This window comes from Haliaeetus leucocephalus, unplaced genomic scaffold (genome assembly GCF_000737465.1).
Source record: "Haliaeetus leucocephalus isolate CR32 unplaced genomic scaffold, Haliaeetus_leucocephalus-4.0 Scaffold110, whole genome shotgun sequence".
In the NCBI taxonomy this organism is placed as follows: domain Eukaryota; kingdom Metazoa; phylum Chordata; class Aves; order Accipitriformes; family Accipitridae; genus Haliaeetus; species Haliaeetus leucocephalus.
Window position 1 is genome coordinate 1327639 of NW_010972546.1, and position 23557 is coordinate 1351195.

General features: G+C 59.1%; 1 protein-coding gene across 1 annotated transcript in view; it reads right to left on the reverse strand.

Annotated features, from left to right (window-relative positions):
- The window catches only part of SRCIN1 (SRC kinase signaling inhibitor 1), a 107610-nt gene that overhangs the window by 39527 nt on the left and 44526 nt on the right, over positions 1-23557 (reverse strand). Inside the window, exons 2-7 of the mRNA XM_010585685.1 lie at positions 14239-14396; positions 13619-13709; positions 12423-12487; positions 9528-9640; positions 8453-8525; positions 4537-4820 (exon numbers count right to left, since the gene is read on the reverse strand). Coding sequence (XP_010583987.1) covers positions 4537-4820; positions 8453-8525; positions 9528-9640; positions 12423-12487; positions 13619-13709; positions 14239-14396 — 784 coding nt within the window. The remainder of the gene's footprint in view (positions 1-4536; positions 4821-8452; positions 8526-9527; positions 9641-12422; positions 12488-13618; positions 13710-14238; positions 14397-23557) is intronic.

Below are 23557 nucleotides of genomic sequence, written 5' to 3' on the forward strand. Positions count from 1 at the left end.
CCCCCCCATGAGACACTGCCGCAGCACAGGGTGCCACCGGGCTCACCCCATCCCACCCCAGCACCCCTGGGGGCTTTGCAGCCCCCGCAGGAGCCCCGGTGCCATCTTGTGCGCAGCCCCCGGGCTGCCCACCCGTGAGGGGCTTGGCATGGCCCTCGTCAGCCCCCCGCGGGGTCCCGGGACCCCCAGTTCCCCAGGAGTTTTTCCTTCCTATAGTTATGCAGAAACGCATCAGGATTCGCTCCCCGAAAGGCTTGACAACTGCAAGGCCAAGAAAAATAACCGGGATTTTTAAATTAATTTTTTTTTTAATTGGTGGGAGCCGGGTCCAAGCATTTGGGGGTGGGAGTGGGGGCTGCAGCAGCCCCGTGATGCCGGACCCAGCATCCCGCCTGCCCCCCCCAGCCCCCGCTGCATACCTGGCCCGAACCCCGGGAGGTGCTGAGCCAACAGCACTACAGAAAAAGGCAAAATACTATCGAGAATAACCCATGCAAAAAATTGCTTGCGGCTGGGAGAGCAGAATCACCGCTCCCCCTGCCCTGCCCTGCCTGCAGACCCGGCCGCACAAACCCCCAGCCCCGAATTTCAGCCCCCCCCAGGTCCCCAGTGCGGCAGCATACCCTGCTGCGGAGCGGGGAAGCAGCCAAGACCCCTGCTTTATTTGGGGAAACTGAGGCACAAAGCCAGCCGCAGCAAACCAGCAACCTGCCTGCGCTCCTGCCTGCACCCCTGCCTGCGGGATTGCTCCTGCCCTACACACGATGCCGTAGGGACCCCTTGGCAAGGCAGGAAAAATCAGGGACCTGGCTTCGTGGGTACGTACATCTGTGCTGACTGTTATTTATTTATTCCAAAGTCGGATTTATTCTGGGCAGCTGCAAATCTGCTGCTGTCAGGCAGCCACCGACATGTTAACACTCAGCTCGAGCCTTTTCCTGTTTTGTTTTTTTTCCTGCAGCAGAACTGGACAAGCTTAAATCCAAGCTTTTATATACTTTTATTTAGACCTGAAAGAGGCATGTTTCTGCTCCAGCTCCACTGCGGTATTTAACCCCATGCTGCAGCTTACGAGCTGCAAGGCACCCGAGTAGACAGGGCTTAATTGCGATACAGCTGGCATGCAGGCTTTTAACTGGTTACGGGCAAGGGAGGGTTTGTAATCCCTTATTTTCTGGGGTTTATAATTTGCCTGCCTAAAACTACGTCTTGCCAGTGGGTACGCACCCTCCGAGCCCCATACAGAGAAGCACAGCCAAAAGCAATGTGGCTATTAGTGACAAACGGGGAGGGGCAATGGGGCCATCCCCCTTTACACCATTATATTGTTATTTTTCTAAATGTTCCTAACTTTCTAAATGTTCGATATCGGGCACTGGTGGTATGGCCCCGGCCAAATCATATGTCCCAGAGCACCGATGCACAGAGAGGCAAGAAACGTGGACGTGCCATCCCTCTCCTGCCGGATTTACCCCTCGCGGGGCAGGATTTACCCCAAAAGCAGACCCAAAGCCCAGCAGCCGCTGTGCTCCATCAGCCACCTCGTCCCGATTCCCATTCCTCTCTTTATTGTTAACATGCCCATTTAACGTGTTCTCCCATCTGGGTTTTAAATTAGCTAGCTGCCGCCTTGGACTTCTCCGCAGATTTGCTAGCAGTCTGTTGGGTGTTGGTACAATTATTTGCCTGGTGTTTTTCTGCTCTGTTATATATACATATGATTAAAATTAACATTACACTCGCTTTCCAATTCCTATGCACGAGTACAATGGCGTTTTGCTGCAGGCTTTGCCACGCTGAAAGGGATGTTGACATTTATGAAATGTTTCTATTCACCTCTGATTTTGCAAACTCTTTTATATGTAATTTTTTAAAAAAAAAAAACAAAATAGCAAAGCCTGTGATCTGAAATACCTGCCAGGCTCCCCTAGAATGGCAAAGCAAGTTTCAAACGTTTCAGGCAGGCCCAGAGTGTTGTATCCCAATGTCATTTAAAGGTTGGCACCCGGCATTTCCAGTGTTCCTAGTTATATTTTCTCCCCGTTATTATTTACCGCCTGTGGGGAAAATGAAGAAAAAAGAAGGAAAAAAAAAAAAAAGAGAAAAAAAATAGGATTTTTTTTTTCTTTTTTTTCTTTCCCCACCAGTTGCAAATAGGTGATGCTTGTGGCTGGGCTGAGGGATGGAGCTGTGCCCCTGCCCAGCACCCTGCCCGGGATGGGGAGGGACGGAGCCGGTCTGGGACCCTCACCCCTCCACAACCAAGCCCCAAAAAGCCAGGCTGGGCTTGACTGGTGCCAATAAATGCCTGGACACCCCTCCCGGTCGCACTGGGCACCCATGGCCCCGAGCGAGGGGGTTCAGAAATAAAGAAGATAATTCCAGAATCCAGATCATCTTTCTTTCACCTTATACAAATCCTCCAAATCTTATCAGACCCCGAGTCAACATGGGCTGGATTTTTTTAATAGCTGCTGCTTATAAAAAAAAAATTAAAATCTTTAAATAGTTGTACTAAGAGAGGAAAGATTCCTAGTTATTTACTGAGAAATATCACTCTGCGGCTGGAAATGTCACCGCTCCATCTTGTGAGCGGCAGCGCAGGTACGGACCGTGCCCCATGTGCAGTACCCGGCCCCGCTCAGGTTAATGGCGATGGCAAAGCCGCCATCAATAATTACCCCTTAGCCAAAATCTGGATGCTCGGCTGGTGCAAAACACCACAGCTGTGCGGGATTTGGCTATTCCACTTTGCATCCAGCCACGAGTTTTTTTGCAAGGAGAGGGGCTGCAAAGCGGGGACCCCCCCCTCCCCAGTTCTCCCCAAAGCAGCCCCGCTGGGTGAAGGAGGGTGCAGGACGGGTGGCAGCTCGGAGGAGGCGGCGATGCTGCTGCTGCCGCCTTGGCACGGGCGGCACACCGGGGCCCCGCCGGTTTTCCTTACAACGCCGGATTTCTTTTTGCCGCGCTAGGTCTGGGAGCCGTCGCCTCCGTCCCTCGGGGAGGTGTCTAGTTGGAGATGATATAAGATTTCTTTCCAGCCACATCCTCCAGCTGCTCCGCGCTCACCCTCCCCTCTGCCTTTTTATAAAAAGTGCCCGTTTAGGTGGGGATTTATTGCTGCCCCGACAGCATCACCGGGGGCACTGCTGTTACCCGAAGGAGGAGCGGTCTGGGGTCCCCAGCACCCTGGGGTGCTGCCTGGCCCTGGGGGGCACCCCTGGACACGGGGGATGGATATTGTCCCTAGGAACCGTTCCTTTGCTGCTTTCGGCAAGGGTGCCCAGACGTGTCACCCACTGTCCTGCCCTGAGGACTGGCTGGTCCCTGTGGGAAGACTGAGTCCCTGGGGAGCAGAAAACTGAAGGACATCCATGCGGGGACATGGGTACCAAATCCCGGGCATCCCTTACCCATCCGCACCCCGCACAGCACAGCGGCACATGCTGGGGCAGAGCCGTGGCCCCTCGCTGCCTCTGCTCATCCTGCCCCGCAGCCCCAGAAACTCACCAGCCTCACTGGCACCTTACCGGGCAGCCGGGGTGGGGGGAGATATCTGCCCCAGGAGCTGCACTGAACCCCCCCCGGCTCAGAAAGCATCCCCATCCCAGCACTTGTGCTGCTCAGGCCAGGGTTGGCCATGGTTTTGCACCAACATCCTCAGATTTTTGGGGTCCATAACACAGAGGAGAGCATTGGGGCTCCGCAGCCAGGTTTTGATTTAAGCCCATGCTCACAGGAACAGCCTGCCCAAACAAGGATTAATGCTAAATCCTCACCCCCAGCACTACTGCACAGACACTTGGGGATGGGCCGTGCCAGGGCACCGCGGGCTGGCCCGGGGACATGCCACAGTGGCCCGGGGACATGCCACAGTGGCCCGGGGACATGCCACAGAGCTCCAGCCAGGCTGGGGGCGAGGGTCGGGGCGAAGCTTTGCCTGGGCAAACTCTTTATTTCAGCCTTTCATACCATGCGAGCTATGGCAGGGAGCAACCGCTTCAGAGCTGGGGGGGCTGCAGAGATGTGGGGAGCCCGGAGGAGGCTTGCGGGGCCGTGCAGTGCCAGGCACGCAGCCGGGTTTGCAGACACCAGCCCGTGGGTCAGGCTGCCCCTTCCCCGGTGAGGTTGGGGTTTGCAGCCCAGCCGAAATCTGCAGAGACCTGGGCTGGTTGTCACCCTTCCGTGGGGCAAATCCAGAGGCCAGCTGCCCATCACGGCCATCACACCCACCCTTCTGCACCGTCCCTCTCCTCTCCACGGCTGCCAACAGCCACCGGGATCAAATCCATCCCTATGGCAGGGTAAATCTGCCTGGGACCCCCCCAGCCCTGGGGAGAGAGGGGGGGTACTCCCCACTGGGGCTGGAGGATGCTTTTCCTCAGACCTGGGGGATGCTCCCCCCCATGGGGCTGCTGCAAGTGGCCACCCATTTCGTGCACCATCCAAGCCCCCGGCGAGCTGCTTCTCCTCCTAAAGCACAAGATGGGGTCCCCGTCCCCCCCCTCCCCCCAACCCCGAGAAGACGCCCCTTACCTGGTCCCGCATGCGTTCCTGCTGTCCCCGCAGCGCCAGCGCGTGCTGCGGGTACTTGTTCTTCAGGTGGTCCATGAAGGCATCCCGCTTGCGCTCCATCTCCGACTTCTGGAGGCCGGTGAGGGCCTCCAGGCTCTGGGCGGCGATGACGGTGTGCCGGCGCTCCGAGGTGTGCACCAACCCTACGTTGGAGAAGCGCCGGGTGCCGTTGCCCAAGGTCCGGTATTCCCGCGGGTACTCGGCATCATCCGCCGAGATCATGTGGGTGCTCGTCCTCTCGGGATCTGCACGGGGAGGGGAGAGCAGAGCCGGGGTCACGGCCAGCCCCGAGGTGGTCCTGCTGGTATGGGGCAGAGGTGGGGTGCTAAGATTTGGGGATGGGGAGGGGGTTTTAGACTAGAAGTGATAGCTGAGCCTAGCTGGGAGCAGAGTTATCCCTCAATGGGATAGAACCAGGGGGTTGGTGGGCACAGGGTTTATCCCCCTGCGATGGCAGCCGTGTCCCCGCTCCCGGGCACGGGGCTGGTGGTGGCAGGAGATGGATGGGGCAGGGGGCAGCAGGAGGGATGGAGGGGCTGGGATGCCACCGAGACCACGATGTTCAGACTGAAACATGGATAAAACAGCCTTGGGTTATTAAAACGGCACAGACAAGACACAGGAGCCGGGCACCGCTCCGGAGCACAGACAGACAGGGGGACACGGACACATGGACAAACCAAAAAGAAAATTAAATGCGGGCCAGGGTGGGGGGAGGCTCGTGTCTGCGCATCAGCGCCTGCCCTGTGCTGCTGCCCACGGGGGCAGGCAGGATCCCCCATGCCCTGCCTGCCAGAGACCCCCACCGGAGGGTCAGCCGCCCATCCTGCAGCCGCTGCTCCCCGGGCAGCCCACAGGCACCAAACCCGGCATCGCAGGGATGCTCTGCCCCATCCCAGCCCTCTTGCAGACTTTCACCCCATCCCGGGCAGGTAGAGCGGGCAGCGAGTGCAGGCAGGGAGGGCAGGCAAGGCGGTCACGCGTGCAGCGAGGCAAAAGGGACTTGTCCCTTTGCTAATAATTCATTAGCTGCACGTTGTGATTTTAATTTCCAGGGAAGTTGTGCCGAGCGCGCACAATGCGAGTGGTAATGAATGCCTGGAAGTCCCTGCACGCTGCCAGCGCCTGGCACCTCCTCGGTGGCTGCAGGATGAGGCCACTCCGTGGTTCCCAGCCCCACGCCTGCTGCAGAGCAGCCCCCACCCCAAGAAGCCACTTTTGAGGGTCTCGTGCCATCTAAGCCCCCATCACACAGCCCTGGGCTGGTCCCGGCTGTCACCGCCGTGCCTGTGCCGAGGCCACGAGCTGTCTTTGCCGCCGCTAACTAGTTTGGCAACATGCAGCATGTGTGTTGCAGGGATTCGCCGCGTTAAGGCTTTACTTTTTCGCTCACCGTTTAACCTTGATCCATTATTCATATCCCTCCTTGTCTTTTTTTCCCCCTCCCTTCCTTCCCAAGCTCCTGTTAAGCAAATCATAGAGGGTTTTTCCTTTTCCCTTAATTATTTATCAGCCCAACGTATTAGCTTTATATCAACTGATTGTGTTATTAATGTAGGACAGGACTCCAGCATGTGCTACAGACATAACTCCTCTGCTCAAGGTCATACAAGGGAGTTTGCTACGAGCCAGGCAAGGATATCACGCTGTCAGCAAACGCTACAGGCAGTTCCTTACCCCCGCCAAAGCTTGATCCCCGCTTTCCTCTACCAGAAAACACCCAGTCCAGCTCCTTCCACAGCTCCATCACCAAGCGTGACCTCAGCCAGGGGACTGTCACCCCCGTACCCAGCAGACAGCGGCAGAATTTGAGCAAGAGCCGAAGTTCCCAGTCCCTCCCCACCTCACCGCTTCGCTCGGCCGGGTCCCCGCGTCACCGCTGCATGGGGGAGGTCGCGGCAGCACATCTGCCACGTACAAAATGCCCCGAGATCTCCCAGGGAAAGTGGCACAGAAGAGATGTCAGAGGAGACACCTCGGTCCTTCTGCTGGCAGAGGAGGAGGCAGCGCGATGCAGGGCTGAGAGCATCGTCCCAGCGTCCCCGGGTACCACCGGCTGAGGAGCCTCTGGTAAACTCCAGCACTGATGGGAAACACAGACGGAGCAATTTCTCCTGTAGCACCCTGCTGAGCCCCAGAAGCTGCCTTCCCACCTCTCCTTTCACCTAACAGCCCCCCATAACACACACGTCTCACCCCGGGTTTGCTGCTATCAGGCAGAAAACTCCCTCCTGCCCTCGGCCGGTTGCTCAAGCGCTTGCTCTATGATGGCAAAGCAGCGGGGATGCACTGGCAGGGGCCGCATCCAGCACCCGGCACCCATCCCAGCTCCAGCATCAGATGCCCCTTGGCAGTGCCTGGATGCATCCTTGGAGCTCTCAGGTCTAAGGTGGAGGAGAGGGGGAGTGGAACCCCAGGCATCCCCCCCCGGCACAGGCAGGGCACCCAGCGTGGCCCGTTCCCACCAAACCAGTCCCTCTGCGGTGCTGGATCCTGGGTGCCACCAGGACTCCCAGCCTCATTGCATCCCATGGGAACGATGAGCCCAGGAAGGCTATGAAAGAGGGGTGACGGGACACCCCGAAAGCCCCCAGCGACAGCAGTGACAAGGCTGGGAGGAAGGAGCTGCAGCTCCTCTCCCTCGCTGGGGAGAGCAGCAGCGTGGCAGCGAGGAGGCCTCAAGCCGGAGGAAGATGCAGGGACGGGGGCTTGGGGGATGCAAGAGGGGCTGGTTCCCTGCAGCCGCCTCCACGGTGCCTCCACCAGCCCCCGGGTTTAGCAGCCCTGGGCTGAGGCTGCATTCCCGGCTCCTTCCCACCCTCCTCCTCCTCCTCTCGCTGCCGAGCCACGCATCAGCATGCAGCTCCCCGCTCCCTAATTACATGCTCCGAGAGCGGAACGCGCCAGCTCGCTGTCTCTCTGCCGACTACTAAAAAGGATGGTTTGAAAAGCCCTGCACAATCTGCACAGGGGTCAGAGCAAAGCTGGATGCCGTCAGGGGTTCTTCCACCCCCGGCTGCGCCGCGTCCGCTCCCACATCCCTCGCCGGGCTCCGGAGCAGGTGGAGGGGGAGGCAGCCCCAGCACCACGAACCCCATAATCCACGAACCCCGCTAAGGTGAGAGGAGGAAAAGCCACCACAGACATGCATGTACCTGTCCCCACATCAGCCACCTTCCCCTCCAGATCCCAGCCTGGAGCGGGCAGACACCATTTGATAAGGGAACGACCAACAACTCGGGTACGGGGGCTCCCTTGGAAAGGGACCTTAAACCATCCACGCTCTTTCGTGCTTCCCTGGCATGGTGCATGGAAAGAGGGTGTTAATCCTTCCCTCCTGGCCTCACCCCAAGGGGATAATTACATCCTGCCACCCGAAATCCCCCCACCAAGTTGTTTCTCTTCCTGCCGTGCCGGGACCGTGCGCTGATGCTGGAACAGTGGTACCCACACACGGACTGCCCCGACGCCAGCAACGGCAGCAGCAAGATCCCTGGAAAGTGCTTCCCAGGGCTGCTTCCAAGTGGGTCACTGGGGTGGGAGAGCTGGTGGCCGGAGCCTGCCCAGAGTCCCCGTCTTGGCACTGCCCCAGCCCAGCCAAGCAGGGTGCCCCTCCGGGACGTGTCCCCCGCACAGGGACCATCCCGTCGCTTACCCACGGGTGCAGGACAGCTTCCACGGCGGCTGGTAAACTGCTTCGGTGGGACGGGGGAGGCAGCCCCCAGGTCTCCAGGGGCTGAAGGCGGCTCCTTTGCCGGGCGCAGGGCTCCCACGACAGCCAAAATCCCACGGTATATCCTGGCAAGCCCCTCTCCGAGCAGCGGGGGGTTAAAGGAGCACGATTCTCTTTGCCGATTCATCCATCCATCTTCCTTACCTGCCGGCAGAGGTGTCACCCGTGCCAGGGCCACAGCCCGGGTTCCTAGCAGGATGCGGCCACTGCCTCCTTCCTGGGAGAAGCAGCGGCACCAAAGGCACCGGAGCCCGATATCATGCTTTGGGTGATGCTCTTGAGGACTGGGGCTTTGCAGTCCAAGTAGCAGCTCTCCACCAGCTCCCTGCTCCCTCACTGGGAGACGGGGGGTGGGAGAGGCCCCCAAAAACCCGCCCTGTGCTGCGGGTGCTGCCCAGCGAGAGCCACGCCGGGTCAGAGCAGCTGCAGGATCGGTGGCACGGTCCGCTCGGATCCCCCCCGCCAGCAGCTTGGCAGGGCTTTATCATAAAGAGGATCTTTCAAACACAGTTTATTACTGCAGTTTCATAAATCTTCATGAGGCAGCGAGGCTCACACGGGCCGTGAAAGCAACGGCAGTTAGCGGAGCATGAAAAATAGTCCAAGAAAGCAATTGTACAAAAAGGGGCGAGGGGAGGGGAAGGAGAGAGTACATTTGGGGAGAAAGGGAGGCGAAAGAATAGAAGCCCCTCGGAGCGATGCGGCTCCCCCGCGCCCGGCCATTAAGGCAGTGGGAAGAGCGCGATGCACTCGCCTTCTTCCCAAAGGCTGCGGCTGCTGCGCTGCCAGCTTGCTGCCTGCACAGCACCCAAGGAGGCTGCCCAGCACCCAGAGCCCCGCTCGGCACTAACCCCTTCCCTGCCACGCTGCTGCCAGGCCCCGGGAGATGGGAGCAATAGCCGGGAAGAGCAGGGAGAGCCTGCACGGCTCCTGCTCCGGCTGCACTTAACTCCTGTTGTGCTGCGCAGCCGACCCCAGAAATACCTGCCCCTGCCTGAGCCGGGACCTGCTGGGGTAAAGGGACCTTTAGAGGCATTGCTGCCCAGGGGGTCCCTGTCCCTGGCTCAGCCACACTCTATTTGCACTCATTTGGGGATGGGGGCACGATGGTCAAGTGCCCTCCGGGACCTGCCTCAGGCTTTCGTCTCGCCCCCACAATGGGACCAGCGAACAAAGCCAAAAAGCGCTGGGAGCTGCACGGCTGCCGGTGTTCTCCTACCAAAGCCGTGCCCAGGCGCAGCAGCAAGGCAGCCGACACGCCACGGGGGGACACACAAGCACTTTTCACCCACGCCGCCGCCACGTGCCGAATGGGTCCAACTACCGCCAGTGCTTTAAGCAGCCAGATCTGTTCATTTAAAATCAATCCACAGAGAAACGTATCCCTGTTTCACCCTTGGGGGTGCCGTGAGCGGGACAGACCTGGGGTCCTTCCCAGCACATGAGTGTTAAGGTGAGGGTGTCTGCACGTCCCCCCCAATGCCTCGCAGAGCACCGGGCGAGCAATACGGGGAGTGAAAGCCGATGGGTGGCTGGGCTGAAACCTCCCTGCCATCCTCTTACTCCCCAGGCTGATGGATACCCGGCGCCGAACTGCCTGGGAAAAGCTAGGTGATGCCAAGGCTGCCCACAAGGGACCATTAACATCCGTCCCGGGACAAACATCCCCCATGCCCATGCTATGCCCGGTGGGGGATGCAGCTCTCCCATCCTCAAGGGTCCCTCCCCGCAGCACCGAGCTGCGGCTTAGGCCAGGCTCAGCAGCAGGCAGCGGGCTCCCTGCCATGTCTTTCACTCCCAAATTCAAGTGGAACCAAGGAAAATAAAACATCACCCGCTGACCATTTCATCGGGAACTTCCCAGCCAGGTTAGCGCAGACCCCACAACCCTGCTCCACTGGCACCGCAGCCAGGATGCCGCTTGGCTCTTCAAAGGCGAGCAGGGGCACGGTGCCCGTCCGCAGCGGCAGTCCGGATGCGACCCTGCAGACCTGGCCCTGCTGGTCCCCAGCCTCTACGTGCCCTGGATGCTGCCTGCACCCCACTAATGCCAGCCCTGCCGATGCCGCCGGAGCTGCGCAGGGACGAGGAGCCAGTCCGAAGCCATGCAATGTGTTGGTGTGCACTGGTTGCTCCCTGGCTGGAGCTCGGGGCGGTCCAGCTGGCATCTCTCCGCGAGGCTGCCCTGACAAGCAGCTCCTTTCCTTTGGAAGCAGAGAAACGACCGGATAAATTCCCATGTCATTGTCAAAACCCAAACTGAAGGAGAAACCCCATCTGGCCAGCCCTGTAAAAAGCAGCAGCTACTTCCCACCTCACCGGGTGTTATCACACCCACGCGTGCACATGGAAATGGGAGACGAGTTCACCTCCTAACTCGCATGGACGGCAGCGCCAAGCGCAGGGCCAGCACCCGCCTGCCCAGAGCCCCATCCCCACATCCCTCTTTTGAGATGGGGCACATAAACCAGGCCAGCCCCCATGCTGTCACCCAGGGAAGGGGGACCTGGCACCCCGAGGACCTCCTCCAGCCTTACCCGCCTCAGCCTGCAGCTCCCCTGTGGGTTTTTTTTGCAGGCAGGGCTCCCTGCCACCACGCTGCTGTCCCACAGCAGCAGCCACCTGAAAAGCATGAACTGGCCCCTGTCCTTCCTCTTCCTCGCACTATGTCCTCAGCTCAGCATCTCCCCAGGATCTCCTGCCAGCTCCAAGCTGGGAGCCATCCCTACCCTCGCCCAAGCTAGGGACCGGAGGGGACGGCACCAAGGTAGCCCCATCCCTGCTCTCTCGCGCAGTGGCTGTCTGACAGACGGCCGTGATGCTGAAGAGCAAAAGCCCGGTGGGGTGGGCTCTGCTGACAAGGCAATCAGGGGGTCTGTAAGTGGATAAGCCTTGTGTGACCGATCATATGGTGACCAAGCGGCTCCGCTTTCACCTTGCAGCACCGAGCCCAGCAGCTGGTAGAGCAGCAAATACCACAGTGAGCTCCCGGGGCTCCCAGACGGAGCGGACCCCTCTCCTCTGGTGGCAGGGGATGGGTCGCTCCGGATGCCTGCAGTGGCACAGATGTGACCTGACCTGTGCCACAGGCACAGTAAGCAGAGCTTGGTAGCATCGGGGGATGCTCCAGAGGCAGCCAGTGGGCAGGAATGTCCCCATTGCCCTGCGGGAAGGGCAGCACCCGAGCAAGGGTTTCTCCCCACATGTCCTGGCCCCCTCGGACACCCCGGCAGTAGGAAGCACCTATCCCCGCTGCAGTGGGAGGCAGAAAGGAGCTGCCCTCGCTTAGGCGAGGGAAAACAAGATGGACAGAGGGTGAGCTCACGGAGGGCAAAGCGGTGTGGGAAGGATGGCTCACAGCTGGGAGAGCCGGGACAAATCTTTCCCCTGCCATCAGCTTCCTCCCTGACCTTTGGCAGGAGGCTGAAGCCAGTGGCATCCTCTGTGCATGGAGAGCATCCCTGCCCAGGGCAGAGTCTTTCCCACTGGGGACTGGAGGAGAAAGGAGCCCCGCGTGCCCTGGCAAGAGGCCGCATCCTCAGCTGGCAGGGATGGCACAGTGGCTGGGGAGATGCCAGCAGCTCGGGGACGCTGGATAAAAATAAAGGAGAAGAGAGGATGGAAGGGACCAGGCTTTTCACAGCATAAACACAAGCCACATTGTGGTCTCATCTCCCACCCACGCGACAGAGGCGATTCGAGGCGGCGCAGCCGGCAGCCTGGCAACTGGGATGGGATTAGCCCGGGTGGCACCAGCTCAGTCCGAGCCTGGGGAGCCCCCCTGGCCCCAGATGGGAGAGGGAAACTGAGGCACGGGGCTGGGGGAGGAAAGGGTCTGCCCCAGAGTGCATGAGTCTGGCTGCAGGTGGGGATGCTGAGATGTGAGGGGATCAAACCCCGGGTCAGAGCAGGGGAAAAACACCAGCAGAGCCACGTGCCACCTTCATGCCCATTGCAGCGCCCTGACTGGATCGGTATTCAGCATCTCCCAAAAGGACCCGGAGTTTTCCCAGCATCTTGGCAGCGCCCGCTGACTCCCACCAGCATGCTGAGACAGGCGAGCGCGGCGTCTGCCTCCGTGCAGAGCGTGCATGGACGCGGGGCAGTGACTCACCCGCAGTCATGCGGCGAAGCGGAGCCAAGTCTCCCTGCGAATCCAGGTCCCCCTTCGTGCTTGGCCTGAGGGGAGAAGCCTTCGGGATGAGCCTGGAATGACGGCAGGACCTGGGCCCTCGGAGCCCCCATCACCTGCAAATCTGCCGTCTCCATCCCCCGTTCCCCTGCAGGCGGGTGAACTGGTGCTGCTCCGAGAACCCACCCTGCCCTGTGGGTCTCACTGGAAGATTCCCAGCACTGACCAGTGCCGCAATTCAGGAACAGCCCCAGAGACGCAGCCGTCCCCACCATGCTCCTGCAAAGCCAGATTGCAGCATGGGTCCCGGGCACTTCTGCCTTGAGCTGCTCAGGCAAATTGCTCTGGAAATCAATTCCAATCTATCAGGCATCAGGAAAGCGATAAACTGCCCCCTCAAGACACCAAATCGATGGTTCCTCTTAGCCCAGAGCAGAGGGAGGGAGGTGGGGAGAGACGCTGCGTGGGAGGACAAGGAGCAGGGGGGGGTGATGGTGGGGGGCCAGGGTCCCGCTGCAAGGGGGAAACAGCCCCCAAAACAGCTCGTGATGTGGCAGAGGGCAGGGAAGCTGCATGCCAGCATGCTGTGCAAAACCGCTCTGGGGATGGAGCAATGGGAAAAGCTTGGGAGAGCTGCTGCCAGCCCCCTGGGAGCGGGAGGCTCGGGCTCCAGCCTTCACCGATAACCCGCGGCTGCATGTATTTGCTCGGTTGGAGGCAGGACCTCATCTGAGCCCTGTGGTCAGGGCTTTGGATTCATTCTTTATTCTCATCTTTCCGCAAGCAGAGCAAGAAGGCAGTGGTGTGGGGAGGTCGTGGAGTCAGCTGGGAGTGAGGTGGGGCTGGCAAAGAGGAGGAGGAGGAGGGTGGGCTGGAGGGGACACACAACAAGATCAAAAACCAATTCCCAACAGGACCATTTCTTCCTCTAATGAGGCACCAAGGAAAGTCACTAAACAGAGTAAGGCCACTGCAATCGCTTCCATAACAGAAGAAATGTGAAGGAGAAGCACGGTCCGGCACCGGGAGGGGGGTCCATCGCAGGACCCTCCAGCCTGGCCCACGGCCACAGGCACCTGCGAAATTATAGCCAAGAGCCAGGCATGAGGCCATTTGCGGGCTGCGTCACGCTCTTGGGGACGGCCACGAGGGATGCATGCCGGCAGCCCAGGAATTACCACGCCAGCTTGGAAACACAGGCAAGCTTTGCTTCAGAGAGCTTGAGATCAAAGGCAGAGACAAACTGCAACAAGTCGATGGAGAGGAAAGCTAAAGGATGAAGCAAAAAGCTCCCGTGCAGGGGAAAGCATGCTGGCAGAGCAGGCGATGCCCCTGCCCGGCGTACAGCCATGCACCGCGCCAGCGCTGCGGTTTTGCTAAATGCACTTGGTGCAATTTTTCAAGCAAGCTAATCACTTCCTCTCATCTCCTGCCATTAGTGCAGTCATGCTAACCGCTCGCTCGCTGGCGGGAGGCCGAAGCCGCCTGACAGGAGCTTCGACTATGCGCTGCACCTCATCAAAAGCAAATTCATCTGAAATAGAATGGCAGGGCCAGGGGAAGGAACCAGCCCTCCAGCATCCCTGCTGGAAGGGGAGCTCATGAGAAAGCCACTAAGGGAAGAATTCAGGCCAAACCCATGGCTTTTCCAGCCCTTGCCCTGCAGCCTGGGATTATAGCCTCCGGCTGGAGTCACCAAAGAGCTCAGCTCCATGAGAAAGCACCCGGGAGGGGGATTTTCCCCGACTCAGCGTATCGGGGACTGCGGTGATGCTGGCTGCTGCAGGGAGAGCCGCACCGCGCTCAGCCCGGCACAACACTTGGCCCGTCTCTGTCTTGGCACGGGTGGACCCAACTCTTTCGAAGACTTGGCTCCCGCTGCCATCGCGATGTGCTTGGACGCACAGCCCGGAGCTTGGCAGGTCCAGCCACGGCACCGAGCCCTGCTCCCGCAGCCTGCAGGCAGGAATTGGGGGGGACACTGCCTTTTGGGGTGACTCCTGCCAGGAGATGGGGTGATGCTACACTCTGGCGGCTGCGGGGGAGAGGCTGGAAGAAGCTGTTCCGGTGTTACGGAGGAGCTCAGGAGCCCAGGAACGCTCCAAATGGGGTGTGGAGAACAGACCCTATTTATAAGCACACAGGTAGCATGTAGGTGGTTGGTCACAGCCTGCTGTGCCAGCCTGGTTAGTCACAGCTAGCTAAAAATCAAAAATGCTGAAAAAAAAAAATTGCTCAGATCCACGTCTAAAGCCTCTTAGATGCAGGAAAGCGCACTCACAATTTGAAAACATGGGGTAAGATCCGATGGGGCTCACTGTCAGCCTGATCAGAGACCCTGGCTGAACCATGGCATAGGGACGCTGCTGGGACGTGCCCCCCGCCGTCCGCAGGGCACGAGCACACTGAGGTGCCCGGTCCCCGCAGGGGTCCCTGGCTGGCACTGCATCCCCCGATACATCCCACCTCGGAGTGGGATGCTGCAGGTGACACCAGGACAAGGCCACCACACCGTCCCCAGAGGCAGATGCCATCCCTCCACCCGTCCCTGCCGGCACCGAGCAAACCCTTGTGCTCTCTCCTGCCCTTCCTAACCCCCGCTGGGGCACGTCGGAGGGAGAGCTACAGCCCTTCCACCCTGCAGCCCTTCCACCAGCGCCAGTCAGAAGCTGTCCAGGCAGCGAGGTTTATTCAAGCAAAAGGAGGGCAGCAGCAGCTGCCTGCAGCCCTGCCTGCCTCCTCCCACCAGCACCGGGCATCCAGCCCAGCCAGCACCATCGCTTCCCTGGGGCAGAACCCACCTGCGTGGGGCTGGGACCGTCCCCCAGGGACCAGCATCACCCAGTACCTCCAGAACCTGCGTCCCCTCCCAACGTCTCCCCCCCAGGTTCATACCCACGAGCAACGGAGTCAGCCTGTAGTCCCCGGGCTCGGCGGGTCTCTCCTGCTCCCGCAGCCTCGGCGCGGCTCTAGGGGAAACGCCAAAGGGATGCTTTGCCCAGCGAGGAAGCATGGTCGCACCCAGGCAGCCGAGAGGAACCAGGAGACGGCTCGGAGCACGGCTCCAAAAATCTGTGCAACAAACACATGCATCTTATTGCATATGTTTAAACCAAATTAAATATGGTTTTACTAATCACTTGGCATTTAAAGCAACATGCCGTCTCTGTCAAGTTAAATCTAAGGAGACATATCGAGTTGCATTAGCTGTTTATGTTAATTAAATACAGAATCGGTTCATTATTAAACATGTATGCAGCGAAAGCGAGCAGCTAGGTGGATTGTTACCGACCTTATTACGCGGCACTGACCTCGAGGAAGCGTACGCGCAGCGATCGGTCGGCGTTTAACCACACGGCAACTGTCGCCTTACATCCAGAGCCAAATCACGGGCAAGCGGAGCCGGAGCGGTGTCGGTGCACGGCGCGGATGGATGCAGGAGCTCCCGAGCCTGCGATCTGCTGCCACCCAGCTCCCGTCGCCCATCGGTCCCCGCTCCTGTCCCCAAGCTAGCGAGGGACGCGTGGCCGGTGGGCTGGTGCGGACGGTGGGGCCGTCTCCGTGGCTGACGGTCGCTGCCCCAGTTTCTCTGCCACCGGCCATCGCATCCTCCCCGCTCCAAGCCGGCACTTTTGCTCACATCCTTTCCCTGCCCCGGCAACTTTTCCCTCCCTGCCCGGTTTTATCCCTCCGCTCCGTGCAGACGTCTGCCTCTCTTGCTCTCTTTTCTGGCTCAGGCGTTTCAGAGCTCCCTGTGGGTCTCTGGGTATTTTTATTTTTTTTTTTTTCCTTCCTCTTGAAATGTCAGTGTGCCCCCTCAAACACATCACATGGGCTGGGAGCCAGGAGCCAGTGCACAGCCATGCACAGCCGTCAGCGCCTGCAGATTGCCTCACTGCCCCCTCCCTGCCCTGCCAAATCAAGGGCCCACCAGCAATGTGCCACGGGCTACCGGTGCCGCTCAAGGAGCCCTTGCCATGTTCCCACATCCACCCCGGCTCCGGGTGCAAGCCTGGAGGTTGCATGTATACAGAGCACCAGGGCTGCTTGGTGCTGGGGACACGAGAGCCCGTTTGCCTCCCCGATGCCATCGAGCTGCCCAGCACCGGGCACGGCCACCCCGAGTCCCACGCTGTCCGCAAAGGCTGGCCCACGGCGGCTCCCCCGCCAGCCCCCGGGGAATTTGGGCAAAGGAAAACCTGCAGCTGCCTCCCAGGGCTCAGAGGAGAACCTCTCTGCAAAGATCTTGTCCCCAGGACATGACACTGGATCCGACCCTTAACGATGCTGAGCCAAGTCTGGTCACGACCTGCTGCTGGATGGGTCTTGTACGGGTTGGAGCGACCCTTCCCGAAGCTGCCCAGAAATCTCCCCGGCCAGGCTGGCCCTGGCAGGGCTGACGAGGTTACCCCAAAGGAGGGAGGAACAGGCAGTGAAGACCTGAGAGATGCCAGAGGCACAAGTCAGCTCCTCTTGGTCCATCCGAGCTAATGAAGACCGTGGCTGTGCCCGCATTTTAGGGGGGTGTTTGCATATCTCTTCCCCCAAGGTCCTGGGGAGATGCTGACCCAGCCACAGGTACCCCAAAACTCAGTCTTACCCCAACCCAAGGCAGTTCTGCAGGACCATGACACCCCAGCACAGCCCTGACCCGTCCTGCGAGGATCCCCTTCAGTCGAGCTGCCACCAAGCAGCACCCAAACGCTGACGCAATGCAATTAAGAGCAAACTCCAGCAGTACCCCGAAACCATCTGCACACACACTTAAGGGGACACTTGCTCCCTAGCGTCTGGTCACAATTGCGGGAGAGCCAAGAGCTGCATTTCTACCTGCCAAAAGTATTAAATACCCAGCTGAAAGCACGGTGGCCTCAGCATCGCTCTGAGAAACCCGATTTGCGCTGATTTAAAAACCCACCAAAGGGCACTTTGCTCATCAACTAGACGGAAGCCAATTAAACCACCTTGTTTGGAGAGAAATGGCTCACCTGCTCAGGAGACGGCTCTCTGCTGCCTGTACACTGCCTCCACGCTGCCTGTCTGCACGGGGAATTTCTCCCACCATCTGTGGCAGAGCAGTCCCAGCTAATGACCACGTGTGCTCTGCCCAGCTCCGGTCTTTCGTGCCGTAGAGCCCCACCTGCCTCAGTCCTTCCCACCTTCCAGGTCTCTCCCCGGTAGAGCCCAGGAAACGTCACACCAAAGACCCGCAGGTAAGCTTTACCCCTATTTTGCAGATGGGGAAACTGAGGCACAGATGGAGCAGGGACAGGACAGCTCCTGGCTCAGAGCCCAGCAGTGGCAGGGCAAGAAGGCAGAAACTCGGGAGCGCTGAGCTCCTGGCTGGAGCCCTTCCAGGCTCTCGAACAGCCGCAGCCGTGAGTCACAGCTGGCACAGGCAGGCAGGATTCATTGCACGCTCTGCCATGACGACCCCCCCAAAAAAAAATCATGCTCTTCTTGCTGAGCCCTTCTGGAGAGCGCTGAGCGAGGAGGCTGGGCTGGCTCCCGCACACCACACACACACAGGGTGGGCTTTTCCCCCCCCATCCCTTAGTTTGGGGCCAAGGGCATCTCTCCCTCCGCGTTTATATCGTGACTATATTATCTGTAGTCTGTGTGTTATTTGTATTGGCGCACTGGCCGTGCTTACCGTGCTGGGCCAACACCGTGGGGAAGAGGTAGGACTTGCTCCAAAGAGCTTTGAGTCAACACGGACGATGCAGCTGGGAGGTGAGAGGTGAGGAGACGTGACCAAGGACAAACAGCGGGTCAGTGGCAGGGCTGGGAAGTTTGCCCAGCCCTCCTGCGTGCCAGGACCCAGACTGGCAGGGAGGATGCACCGTGCTCCCTGCCACTGGGACAGTATGGAAAAGCTAGAGGTTTGGGGGCACGAGGAGCGTATAGCGATAGGAGGATGCTATGCTGGAAAAGCAAACGTGATTACTGCTGGCAGCGAGGATTAATTGTCCTTCCTGCTGATCCCTGAAACCTGGCTCACTCCTGCACTCCCACTGCAGGGAGGGCCAGAGGATGGGGTGACCTTTTAATTCTGATTGCTCTGCCGATGAGAAGTAAATAAGCATTATTGCAGTTTAAGAGCTGCTCAGAAGGGCCTGCCTGCAGATCTATTGCTGTCTCACATCCATCACACTGATGGTCCCCATGCTCCTGGGGGAAGAAGTGGCACCCGTCCCCCATTTCACATGGAACTGAGCTGCCCCAGATTGGGGGCAGGAGCCGAGGGCAGCACCGAGCACCCAGGTTTACCCCAGGACTCTTCCACCCCCTCCCTTGCTGCAGGGCTGGTGGGTGCCGGGCACCATCCCAGGTCCTACCAGCATCACCAGTGCCTGGCACTGCTGCACTGACACCATGGGACGGTCCCCATGAGGGTCCTGCCATCACCATGGGGAAGGGGCACCATTACCTACACCCGCACCCTGGAAGCCCACCTAGACTTGCTCAGTAACGGAGGCAAACGCCTGTTTTTAAATCCAGAGGCAGGTCTTCCCACTCTGGGGGTTTCCAAGGCTCCCACTTCTCTGCAGTACAAACCCAAGCTGGCAGGGTGGTGGCAAGAGCCACTTGTGCACACAAAAAGCCCACTGCTGGGTGACACCTTGCCCTCACCAGGGCCGGGATCGGCCGGGCAGACCGGCTGTGTGTCAGCAAGGGAATTCCCAGGGAGAGGCTGGTAAAAGCAGCTAACACATCGGGTAAAACTTCTGCATTTACACCTGCAATGCCAGACATGGTTTTGCTCTCAGCAGCTACCCAAGGAGCCGTTGCCAGACAGCACCAGCACCTAACCTGCCTGCGGGACAGAAGGATGCCCGATGTCCTGCTCCATGACCCCTCTCCAGTCGCCGGTGCCAGCTCCGGGGAGGAACACGGTCTCCGCACCGGGCAGCTCTGTCCCCTCCACAGACCAGCCAATTCTTCCACGTTACCTCTCCTTGCTCCTATTTAATCTGTAAGCTCTTCAGAAACTTGACTGCTTCTCACAATGCCTGTGTAGAGCCCCAAGCACAATGAAGCCTCGCTCTACCCCAGCACCGCTCGTTGCTTTTGCAATCCGAACAGTGAGACAGTCATCGGGTGGGAATACAGCCGCCTTCCCCCCCCCGCGCCGGGAGAGACAGCGTGGCTTTGTGTCTGCTCACAACTGGGCTCAGCACACGCAGTCTATACAGCAATATTCACGCATGCGGTGCCCTAACACGCCGCACACAGTAGGTCTATTGTACATCATTCAAACGACAAGATATCAGGGACTAAGCCAGCACTCCGCTCCTGGGGTGGGCGATGCTGCTCAGGAGCAGGCAGCGATGCTGAGCTCCGGCGCTGGTGGAGGAGCGGGGACCTGCCACGCCAAGCAGCCAAAGATGCTCAGAGAGGCAAAAAAGAGTTAATCAGGAGCGGATCGACACTGAAGGTCTTGCAAAAAAACCAACCGTGCTGCAGGCAGTTTGATCTGCCTGTGCGATCGATGCTTAATGTTACCTGCATGCCTGGTGCTGGGCTGCTGGACTCAGATCCACCTTGTGGGAATGGATGAGCCCCATTCCCGGTGGCTGGGGTGAACGAGATGCAGGATTTGAGCTTTTCCTGCAGCAGCTGGTCTGCCCATCCTCGTAAGCACAGGCACGGACAGACAGACAGCCTTTCCTTGCTTGTACCAAGGCATTTGAAGCCAGAGAAGGAGCCTCTGCTGACAGCACCCACCCAAGCACGACGCCGAGCTGCTGAGCCAGGCAGTGGAGATCTGATGGGAAATCAGTGTCTCATCGGGAAACGTTTTCCCGTGCTTGAGTTCCCCTCCTCACACAACAATGCCCGTTACTGGGCCAGAAAAGCCACGTCAGGACGCGAGCTCTGCCTCAGACCAGAGGGGTCGGATGGTCGGTGGCTGTGGGGACTGCGACCGCAGGTCAGGCTGTTTAGACCAGACCTTATCCTAGTCCTCTGGATATCACAAGCAGGAAAAAGACCCTCACCCAGGCACGATGGGACACCAGCCTTGGGGCAGCTTAGAGCTCGGTGGACAGAAAGGCCTTTTCTATTTCAGGGGCCGGTAATTGTACCGTACCGGCAGATGTATTGTACAGGGAGGAAGCCAGATTTAAAAAAAAAAAAAAATCCATTCGAGACCTTTGGACATCACACAGCTAAATGCATTTCACAGTTGAAGAGCCAGGGAGCGTAATTTCTTATTAAACTCAGCCAACTGATGGCTGATAAGTTCTCGAGTAATAAAAACTCCTTAAACCCCAGCAAGAACCTGGAGGTGTCAAGGCAGCTCAGAAGATGGCTCAGCCTCCTCAGAGGAGCAAAGGGAACGGATCTGCGGGAGAGAAACCAGGGCCACGTGGCTGCTTCGCCTATCGAGGCTGCAGGCAACATCTGCCGAGGCTGGCATCGCCCGGCAGTGCTGGCAGGACCCGTCACAGATCCGAGCCAGGATCTGCCAAGCGGTGGCAGGTGGAACCGAGGGGAAGATTTGGCACCGGGAGGACCTCGCCGCACGCTCCCCTCCCCGTCCCCACCAGCCTCCCACGGGCACCGGTGCTGCCGTGCATCGGGGCTCAGCTCCGCTCCCAGCCCCAAGCTGTTCCCGCGGCCGCCCCGGCACCCGCTCGGCGAGCCCGTGGGGCTGGGGCTTTGCTCCCCAGCTGGCGAGGAAACCAAAACCCACCTGGAGAGAAGCGGCAAGCGAGAATTTGTTCCCCAAATGGCGCAACCCGAGCGATGCCTGGCAGCTCAGCCCGGCCCCGAGCTGCCGCAGCAACACCTCCCGGGCCAGGCTGGCGCCCGCGGCACCCGGCTCCCACCCGGCAGCGTGGCACAGCACCAAGTCCTTCTGCGCTCGCAGTACTTCAGCACCCTTCTCCTTTTGCTCACTTGCTGAGCGCAGATGCAAGCAAATCCCGCTCCCGGCGATGGGATTCGGAGCTGAGACTTGTCCCATCCCAGACCGAGGGGGTTACAGGAGCTGTGCCCTGTTCTGCATTAAAATAGCCTCCACCCTGAAACATGGAATATGAAAAACCATACACCAGGGCCAGCTGCGGCAGCAGTTGATGCAGGGCCAGGTCCTGCTCCAGGTCCCTGGAAGGAGCTCTGCAGAGAGAAAGCAATCCCCTGCGCGGTGAAAGCCTCAGCAAGGGCAGCACCGGGTTTTTGGGGACTACAAGCTCCCTCCTCCCCAGCACTTTAGAGGGGGGGGACAGATTTCCCAAGGGCCACAGATGAGGTTCATGACTGCTAAAACCTTTTGGCATTGACTAGCTATGCCGCTGCCAAACTACTCGCTTCAAGCACCTGGGGACAAATCTGCAGGATGGGGTAAATCAGGGTGGTTGTACCAACACCCAAGAGCTGCACCCATCGGGACCAGATAATGATGCTGCGGCTTACCAGCCTGGAGAGCCAAACCTCTCCAGGAGAGCCATGCCAGAGGGGAAGCAGTCACCTGGCTTAAACCCAGAGGAAGGAGATGGTGTTTTTAACAATTACTTTGCAGGGCATAGAAAAAAACACAAGCAAGCATCGCTGGCATGGTGGCTCAACGATCCCAGGGATGCCCAGGCATTTTGGCAGCCCCCGACTCCTCAATCCACGACAGCATCACACCCTCGACTCCCCCACAGCAGGTCCCACATCACCTGGGGACTGCTGCTCCCCAGTTGATCTTTCTTTAAAGGCGGCCCTGGTTTACTCTGATTTAAATCAAAGTGCTGTTAGCAACAGTGCTATTACCACTGCCAAAAACAGTAACTAAATGGCATTTCCCCACCGCTCCATTTATATTTCTGTGCTCTTTACCCATTTGTAAACTGCGGGAGGGAACAATTTAAGGCATCTGAGTGAAATGCTTAAATTAACAATTTACAAATAGCTTAATTGAGGTCCTGGTCTCTCTCTTCCTGAGCAGAAGCTGCTAAACAGTTCTGAATCATTCCCATTTATTGGTTCTTCTGCTGTGAATTACAGGCCCTGGACTATGATAAAGGCTTTAATACCTTGGTGCAGGCTGGGGGTACCTGTCATTAAGCTGAGCGTGGCTGGCAACAGCCGGGAGCTGAGAAACCAGAAACCGTGGCGAGAAACAGGCAAGGGATGCAGGAGCCAAGGGTGGTCAATAGAACTGCCTCGAGCCAAGGGATGCTACAGGGCAGGCAGCCATCCCAGGGCTTTCCATGGCTCTGAATAAGGAGCTGAGGGGTTTGCACTGATAAAGCGCTGGGGAACAGTTGGTGCTCGGATGCGGTTTGGAGGATGGGGAAGTTCAGCCCCGCGGTTTGGGCTGAGTGCTGGGAAGAGGTGTGCCGGCTCTGCCCGACAGCTCGGCTCAGCCAACCTCTGTCACGGTGGGGAGCTGGGGTTCTGTGCACCACTCCGAGAAACAGCCGGTTAAATGCAACAGCCCATTCCCCAGCAGCAGCCTCAAGCCCTCCTGCCACCACCGCAAACCCCGGGCCCGGGGCTGAACGCCGCTCCTCTCCCATCCTTCCCAAAAACTGGTTCCCAGCAGGGGAGGAGAGCAGCTGCGGGCAGCCGTGCCTGGGGAGGGATGGGGGGGAATCTACTCTGCCCGCAGCCTCGCACTTGTTAAACTTCTCACTGGCAGCCAAGGACACTCACGTCTGCATCAAACTACTCAGCTCCCAGTCTAATTCTGGCACATCAGACAGTAATTATAGGTACATCACCGGCGCTGACAAGTCTGGAGCTCGTCAGCCCGGCACCTGTCGGCGCAGAGCTGCAGACACCCCACCGGGAGCCCAGAGGGGCTGCGTCCTCTCCCACCCGCTCCCGGCTCTATTTTGGGGATCGCTCTGTGCTGCCCAGCCCCCAGGCACCCCCCCGTTACACCGGGGCTCATCCCACCGCCACCAGCTCCATCCCTCTCCGGGTGCTGTTTGGAAAGGGGACTCCATCACCCATGGGTTTCTGCAGCCCCAGAACGTGCTCAGGAGGCTGCTCCTGCATCTGCCAGGTTTGACACTGGAATTTCACTGGCACTGGGTGAAGAACGGGCATCTCCTACCTGCCCCCAGCATTATAGGAGAAGACTGCCCATGGCCCATGCACTGATCCTGGCAATGCCACCT